The sequence below is a fragment of the Poecilia reticulata genome, linkage group LG13 (assembly GCF_000633615.1).
Source record: "Poecilia reticulata strain Guanapo linkage group LG13, Guppy_female_1.0+MT, whole genome shotgun sequence".
Taxonomy (NCBI): Eukaryota; Metazoa; Chordata; class Actinopteri; order Cyprinodontiformes; family Poeciliidae; genus Poecilia; species Poecilia reticulata.
In genome coordinates this window covers 8,529,039-8,538,213 of record NC_024343.1, presented here as the reverse complement: position 1 = coordinate 8,538,213, position 9,175 = coordinate 8,529,039, and the positions used below count along the sequence as shown (strand labels likewise).

The 9,175-nt window shown below is 36.8% G+C and overlaps 1 protein-coding gene across 6 annotated transcripts in view; it reads left to right on the top strand.

Moving 5' to 3' along the window:
* sgsm2 (small G protein signaling modulator 2) overlaps nt 1-9,175 on the top strand; it is a 180,538-nt gene that overhangs the window by 23,901 nt on the left and 147,462 nt on the right. For 5 of the 6 annotated variants that reach the window (XM_008425221.2, XM_017308193.1, XM_008425219.2 and 2 more), the window contains exon 2: nt 7,393-7,468. The exons of the other annotated variant lie outside the window; for it this stretch is intronic. In XM_008425221.2, the coding sequence (XP_008423443.1) occupies nt 7,393-7,468 (76 nt within the window). The remainder of the gene's footprint in view (nt 1-7,392; nt 7,469-9,175) is intronic. 6 annotated transcript variants of the gene reach the window in all.

Here is a 9,175-nt window from a genome sequence, read left to right as displayed (position 1 = left end):
AATTAAATAATGGTTAAATGAAAAATAGATTAATGAAAACTGGGTAAATGAAAAATAGATTAATGAAAAAAGGGAAATTGAGAAATTGATAATATGAAAAATAAATAAATGAAAAAATGGGTTAATGAAAAAGCTAAATTATTTATTTAACAAATTGTTTATTTATTTCACTCATTTTCTTCATTTTTTGATTTATTTTACTCATTTTTTTTTATTTCACCCATTTATTTATTTATTTAATTTTGGCTGAAATGGCTCTCCATAGTCTGATAGCCTGCTGGTTCATGTATTCGAGTTGTGTCCACAAAGTTCTCCTCAGTTCATTCCAGTGCTATATTCTGACCTTCCAAGCACACAATTTTAATATCAGTTTTCAAAAACTAATAATTTCTTCAAACCACTGGGAAATATTGAACATTAAAATATAAAATAAAATATATTAAAACGTATAAAAAATATATGTTGAAATGTTGCTTTTCAAAAAGCTGTAAATGTCTTTATTTTTACCCTGTTTGCATACATCTAATGTGAAATATATTTTTAAATATTGTTCACATAAAATAATTTTTTTTCCTAAAAGGTAGTTTGGAGTGACAGCACAAACCTTTTAATCTAATTCAAAATGTTTAAGATATGTTGATTGTTGTGGAACAAAGACTTTGGGTAATGTAAGGAATTCTAAGCAATCTTTTTCTACCTCCGGTTTCCTTTTAGATCACATACTACCATTCAACAAAGCAAAACCCGTTCAAAAGAGACGTGAGTCACGTGACCAGTCAACATTAGACACTACAGTACTCAAAAATCTTTTTGTCAGCAGTAGTATACTTTTCAATTTTATTTAATCAGATACTGATTGGAACCATATAATGAAAAATGCATGAATCTAAAAAATAAACTTCCATAAAATTGCAAAACATCCAAAACACTGCTCTAGACTGAAATACCTTGTTGCTGAAATTTGAAATAAAAAAACTTGATTAAMTATGTTACCTTCAGTTGTTATGAAAATGCTATATACATATATATATATTATATATATGACTTATAATATGACTTAAAATAAATTTTACTTAGTAATTTAATGCATCTGTCTCTTTAACCCTTTCATGCATAGTGGTCACAACAGTGGACAGCTATCTAAAAGCCATTTTTTTGTTTGTCTTGTGGATTTATATGTTATAAATGCACACAGACCACTGAAGTGGACACTAATGCATCATAAAATACACTATAAACTGCTGGCCATCAGCTGCAAATGCAATAAATTATTTTTGTTAAATCCAACATGACCGACAGACCAAAAAAAGCATGCCAAACATGTATCTCCTTCTACTGTAGATGATTCTTGCAGGTAAAAAAAAATATATTGTGACATCAGATAACCCCTACAGAACAATACTACTGATGTAGTTTTCAAATAACAACTTTGTATTTGGAAATAAAAGGTGATTATTTTTTGATCACCTAAAAAAATAAAATAATTTTTTTTACAAAACATTTTTTTCTACCTCTTTTTATGCCTTAAGAAAATAAAAAAAATTGGAAAAAAATCTTGGCCCAAAGAATCATAATTCATGCATGAAAGACCTGTTCTGGCATGACATCCACAGCATGGCTCCTCTATTAACCCTTTAACAACATTTTATCAGTATTTCACTGAGACGTAAGTCAGCAAATGTGCAGTTCCATCAGGTGTTTGCTCATTGCTGCTGGCTAAGCTGAAGGAGCTCTAGGCAAGAATTAGAGACATGAAGGCAGCCATGGGTAGACAATGAACACAAACGGGTACCACAGAGACACACTGGAGCCGATCACAACTTCTGAAGGACCTACATTTGTGCTCTCAACATTTCAGAAGACTTGGAATCATTTATACGAGTAAAACTGGCTAAGACTCTAACAAGTTACCAAGCTGAAAACAAACCTAAACCTTGCTGCTGTCGGAATGAAAAACAATGGGAGAAACAAAAGACATGTAGTCAATAATTTCAAGCTTTGTCTGGAAAGTTGAGTTGCATATGGAGTCAAATGTTTTAAATATTATTGAACTGAAAAATGTGTGGGGAAATTGCTGAAACTGAGCTCTGATAAGAACCAGTGGGTACAGTGCCAGAGAAAGGTTTGTAGTCAAAGTGCAGAGAATATAGTCCAAAGCTTTATTATCAGCTAACAAGTTAATATGTTCCTCCTGTTACGGAATTACAATACTCAAACAAGGCAGAGATGTCAGACATTCTGCAAATTAATTACATAAAACAATTAATTCAGGGAGAGAGAACCTAGACAAGTGAACAACAGACTGAGTTGAACTCTCTCAGGCTCACTTCCCCAGAGATGCTGTAGGCAACAGTTGAAAGACTCATGAATGTTTTCTGGAAACTGTAATATTAATTGGAAATGAGTGGTATGAAAGTTTGGTCTGAGTTGCTGTTACGATGTGTCAAGATATTAATAGGAGACTGCAACAGTCTCCTATTTCCATATTTAGAATCAGGTGCTTGACACTCTAACATCACTGTATTTTTGGAAATATTTACCTGTTTTACAGGCAAATAGCAGAAAAACATACTAAAACATTCCCTTCAAGCACTTGTAAAATTGCTTCTACTTTGTGAGTGGAACATGTAGTAAAAGCTGTGACAACAGGGCCGGGCTGGAAGCTAATTGAAACAAACCGTCAAAGCTTCAATTGGTGAAGGATGTTGTTTGTGAAGCAGTCGGCCATGAATATTGTAGTAGTGGTTTAACACAGATTTTTAAATCTCTGAAGAGCTCATTGTTTTTACTACGTACAAATGCTTTAATCTAAATAGTGTTTCTCACATTTCTTCTTTTGTAAGTTTCTCAAACATCTCCATCTTTGAGAAACTTACAAAAGAAGAACTGATTCTGATTACAGTTCTTGCTTCAGAATAAAATATTTTCTAATGCATCTTCATTAAGATACCCACATATTCACTGTACATCATATCTCTAAGAGACAAGAACATTGCAAATTGCCAGTCTTCATTTGTGAATAAATTTGATGAATATCTGAGATACAGAAATCTTCTTTTTGTGTCTAGACTTATCAGACTTTAGACACTGTGATGCCCAATTACTTCATCAGTTACATTCCACAGAGAGGTGCCAAAGGTCACAGGGATTTTCCAAAGTGGTACTGCCACGACGCTGTCAATAAGATTTGATATCTTGTAAAATTAGAACAGAATTACTAGAAGTAGTGATGCATCTTAAAATTGACTGCTGATGGAATTTAACTGTCGTGTTGTAGATTTTGATGGTGGACCCAAATGCAGAGAGGCAGAGAAAGCGAGTGCATTTTATTATTTAATAAATTTTTTTTTGAAAAAACACATTTAAGAAAACATGGGAAACATAGGGAGCCAGAGCAGAACAAAAACATGAAAAAAGCAAGCAAAGTTTTAATGGGGAAGTAAACAGGTTATAACAGGGAGATAACATGAGGAATCAGCAAAGAGTGACCGCAGCAGTGTTTATATCCTGGGAGAGTGAATGTGGAACAATGGTCTGGGGCTGATTGGCTAATTGCAGGTGTGAGGAGAGAGGGAGAAAGTAGCACAGGCGGCGATGGAGTGTACACAGGGGACTAGGAAATAAATCTAATACTAAAGAATAACTAGACCTAATAAATATAATTAAACTAGAGCAGGGGTCCTCAAACTTTTTCCTGTGTTTTAATGGGCACTTTCTTCTTTTATTTCCTATTTTGATTTCCAATTATTCACTTTCCGCTAAAGAGCCCCCTGGTGGTTGAAGAAAAATCTACATATAAGCCACACCGGGCTATAAGTCGCAAGGTTTAAAGCTTAGGAAAAAAGTAGCGGCTTATAGTCCAGAAAAAACGTTAAATGAAAAAAAATCTAAATGCTCTCTGGTATTGTTCAGGGGGCCGGACTAAATGAGGAGGCGGGCTGGATTTGGCCCGCGGGCTGTAGTTTGGGGACCACTGAACTAGAGTAACAAGGAATATCTAGAGACAAGAAATAAATTAGAATCACTAAGAAGAACTGAACTACAATAAAACAGAAACAAGCCTGATCAAAGCAAAAAAAGATAATTCAGGATCCTAACATCAACCACCTATACCCCTTTTCCACTTGCTCTACTTCAGCAGCACGGTGTTCTGACTATCAGTGCTACCTCTTCAGATTTTCCTACCATAGCACGAATAGATAGCTAAGTCTATCCGTCAGTGCTGCATGTCCAAAACTGCTGCCATCATGTTTACAAATGGAAAACTATAGCGGGTTATGATAATGTTAAATATCATCTTATAATAGCGGTTCTCAACGTGGGCAATACCGCCCCTCAGGGGGCATTCAGAAAACGGCAGGGGGCGCTGGCGGGAATTTTTACAAAAGGGGGTCGCTGGGATTCCTTTGGGGGGCGTTTGGTCGAAGGTAAACTTTACACCTTAAATGCACAACAATGCCAGATTAGACTTTGAGGAAATTGGTAAAACTGTAATGTGCAACTTCAAATCATGCATGGCTGCAACAGTATCAATGGCAGCTCTTCTTCTCTTCAGTGTTTGTTAGCTTTTGACACAGCTCTGCGGTCCTCATACTGTGGTAGCTTCACCGCATCAGTTCAGCGTTACACCGGCTGATGACATTGCTGTGATTCACTTCTAGTATTTTTGTACATATGTTTTGGCAGTTCTGTGATCGTGTCAAAGCAGCAACTTATATTAAAAAGTGTTTTATTTCCGTTTGAAGGCTGCACGCTTCCATGGAAGGACAACAGAAAATTGCTCTTATAAACATGTAATTACTAAAATCACGATACCCTCACTTTGTATCCTTCTGAAAAATGAACCCATTTAAATAAAGAAATCCCTCCACGGGTGATACCACAATAGAGAGTGTTCATTTTATAGCGTTAACACCGGTGCTGTAAGTGGTCTGGTATGAAACGGGTGTGATAGAACAACGGTACCACAACACTTTTAAATTTCAATAATCAGAATACCGAAATTGTTTTAAAAGGTTTATGTCAGTCTGCCTTTTCCCCATCGATACGTTTTCCGAACTCTGCACACCATACGGGGTTAAAAAAAGAAAAAACGACGCGCACATTGCGCAAAATTCTGAAACAGGAAAAGCGGGACATAAAACGGAGCGACGAACTAGATGTGAATTATGGCATAAAAATAGAGAATCCGACGCTGAACAGTGAAAAATCAACACATGATGTGAAACATATGACGATTAGGCGGCGCAGCAGGTGATGAGTGAAGATTACTGGTGGTGAGCGTCAATTAATGGTAAGTGATGCCCCTCCTGAAAGCTCTGGTTTGCACAGTAAATGCCATTTGGGTGAAGTTTTATGGACGATACTCTGATGTCCCATTCTCCTGAAGGCAGCACAGAGCTGCACCACCAGAAACCGACAGAAACACTGAAGAGAAGAGTTATGATTAATGTAGTTAACAGTTCTATCCATGTTTTAATGTTGCAGAGCACTGTCGTTTTGCAAATAGTTCAAAGTTTAAACTGGCATGTTGTTCATCTTTTATCTGGTCATTTTGTGGAAAATTTAACAACTAGAAAATGGCAAAGAACAAGAATATTTTTTCCACTCTGATTGGCTGCTGTTAGGCCTACCGATTTTAACTTGAATGTTCATTGCATTTTTCGTAGAGAAAGGTCTGTGAAAATAATTTCTATTCACATAGAAATTTGATGATAAGTACAGAAACAAGCATAAAAATCAAAACACCTACAATAGTGATAGAAATATTAATAATAAAATAATAATCAGTGCTAAGTAGCCTACAAATTCTTTCATGGGGGGTTGTGAGGGACCTGGATAAGGGCTAGGGGGCGCTGGCCCGAAAAAGGTTGAGAAACACTGTCTTATAACATTTGAGTGACGGGACTGAAGTGGAAGCTGAGGAGTTATGCTTAGCATAGAATTAGAACAATGGAACAGTGGAAACACTTGCAAAGCAAGCCAAGTAGAGCCGAGCCCGGACTGTTAGAGCCAGTGGAAATGCTTGACTGATTGAGGACAGTCAAGCATTCAAGCCTGAGTAGGCTGTGATCACCTACTTAGGAGAATCTACAAAATGTACCGTACCTAAGCGTTTTATCCTTCCGTGATTAGACTTTTAGTTTCACATAATTTCTGTCACTTCTTTATTTTTGTTTTCCTTGTTCTTGCTAACAACACAAGAATTATGTTAGTTAATTTATTCTCATTGATTTGTTTCATTAGGATTATTTCTCTGTCATTTGTACTAGATTCAGGTTTCCTCAGACTACTTTTTGCTCCCCTTTTCAGTTCTGAGCCATTTCCTCATTTGCCCCTACCTCCTTCTTTTCCCAGCTGCATCCACTCATCTGTCACTTGTCTGGTTCCTTCGATGTTCCACCTTTCCACAGTATATTTAAGCTCCTCGGTTCTCATTGTTCTCCACTGCTTGAAAATTATGTCTGCAGTTTGTACAATTGTAAAAATTATGTTTATGAGGAAAATATCCAGTTGTGAAATTTCTTTAACACAGTGCACCACCACACCAGAATTGAGATTTTCTTTCCTGAGTGAATACAGATCTGTTTTACAGAGTTTGACAACTTCTGAGAGAGCATTGAACTTCAATCCAGTAGTTGCCACCATCAGCGTGTGTGAATGGGTAAATGACTGAATGTAGTGTGAAGTGCTTTGGGGTCCCTTGGACTTGATAAAGTGCTGTACAAGTACAGGCCATCCTTATTCTGCATTTTACGAGGACACAGAATCCCTTGGCTTTGGTGAGTTTGCCTTCAGGTGATTGCTAGTTACAAAAATATTTGTAGATTCTCAGAGGTCATGCTGGTGCAGCATTCCGTGTAGTCTCCAACAACAAAAACAGAAGTTTGTTAAATACTGTGTCAAGCATCATACCACTTATGGATATGCATAATCCAGATAGTTAGGATAGCTGTGGTTTCTGTAGATAAAGAATAAAGTATTTTGAGATGCTTTCCTAACAAGAAAGTGCTGACAGCACTGAAAAGGTTATTTAGATGTCTACTTTGGGATTTTTCATTAAAATAGTTCTTTGAGATGTTAAATCATAAGCTGCAATTATTGTAAATAACTAATTTACAATTAATATAAATAACTAATGACAGTTTAACATGTCATACATTCTAAGACCTTTCAACCTATATCAAACTAATTTATTCGTGTATTTAAACTACAAAGGGCTGGATGTATGAACTTTCAAGCATTTACTTCTTTCACCACCTTCTTTGGTCACTTTTTGCCTGATGGAAACATATTTAGATTATATTGATCCTGAAAATTGTTAATGTTTCTAATAGTAAGCAATACTACCTACCTGTTCTGAGGTGACCAGCTCTGTTTTTCTTTGTGCAGGTGAAACAGATAATGGAAGAGGCTGTAACTAAGAAATTTGTGCATGAAGACAGCAGCCACATTATCGCTCTGTGCAGTAAGTACACACCTGTATTTCACAACGGTCTTGCTCTCACACACACACGCACGCACGCACTCACTCACATACACACACACAGTCGTATTTTTGCATCTTGTGGAGACTTTACATTGACTTTTTCTACAGCCTAATCCTTACCCTAACCTTAGCCAAAAGTCAATTCATACCTTAGCCCTAAATCTACCACCTAACCCAATAAAATGCCCCCAAAAGGAGCAGTGGTTCCCACAACCCCACATTGTAGACAGAAATAGGTCCCCACAAGGATATAAGAACCTGGTTCACACACATACACACACTAAACCTGGTCATCAGTTTCCATTAGATCCTCTGTCATTACTAAGTTTCCACTGATGCAATGGCACAGTCTCAGTGACGTCAAGCTACGTCCTTGATGGAGAGAAGCAGTGCCAAGTCACCTGCAGAGGAGTTCAACAAGTGTGTGTGCGCATGAGTGCGAGTGTGTTTGTGTATAGGGTCTCTCTCTTGACCAGATGGTGGAGCTTGCAGTAGCATGTGCATAAAATTAGCCAGGTGAACGTTACACAGCAAAAGTGTTTTGAGCTCAAGTTATTATTCTCCTGGAATGTCCAATAAATGCTTATGTTTATACTCTGGCACCAACGGGGCCCATATGAATTATCTTGCATAAATTTTGTTGCCGAGTTATCTTGTTGTTCTACAGCCTGAGAATATACTGCAGTCTATTCTGAATATATTTCAATTTGGAGCTTATAGCATACAGTATGCCTGTTGTCTTTCAGGAGTCTCTCTTGAAAGACATATTTACAATTGATGCGCTGAATATTTGATGGGTTCAACAGAGTACAAAGCCAGGGCATCAATCACACGCTGGTGCCAATGCACCTTGGCCCCCTTCAGAGATTCAGCAGCCATGCTTCAGTAAGGTAGTCAGGTTTAAAAGCCACAGTGCTTGCTCTTCTTGTGTAAGCTTAATGTGGAATATAGTTGTGCTTTTAGAGTTTAGAGGTGCGCATTGATCATGCAGTGAGAATGACGTATCTATCTGAACAAAGCATTATATATATATATATATATATATATATATATTTCAAAACAGATATTTTTTTCTGGTAATTAATAGAACCCCAGGGGTCTCTGCTGCTCTTCTCTGGGAATAACTCAAAGCTTTTGTCAAGGGAGAAATAATCTCCTATGTTCATTATTAGAAAAAATTAAGGAATGTGAAATTGCTTAAACTTAAGCAGCAAATCTCACAGCCTGATAGTAAGTATGCAACCTTTGGTTCCCTGTATATTTATAAAGAACACATATTATTGCAGTCTGAATTTGATAAACTCATGACCCACCATACTATGGAATACCAAACTCTGTGTGATCCTGCGTGGTCTGATCTTTTTAAGGCAGGGGTTCGATTATCTGAATGTTTTCCTTTTCTTTTTGGTTGTGTCAGTTCCATGTTAAATAATGGCTGTATTTAAAGAGTTTCACATAGGTTTAATTTGGAAACAGTCCCTCAGGATGTAGTCTCTGAGTAATGAGGTTTGCATGTCACTGAGAGACAGACTGGTCTCAGATTTGATCCAACTGCAGACAACAGTGCAAATAGTTCTCTACTGTTTATGCTCAGACTATATTTTGTGATCATATTTGTATTATCCTTTGCATTTTAGTACAGATACTCAAATGTACTTTGCAGAAGCACAAAGTGTGTGTATATAT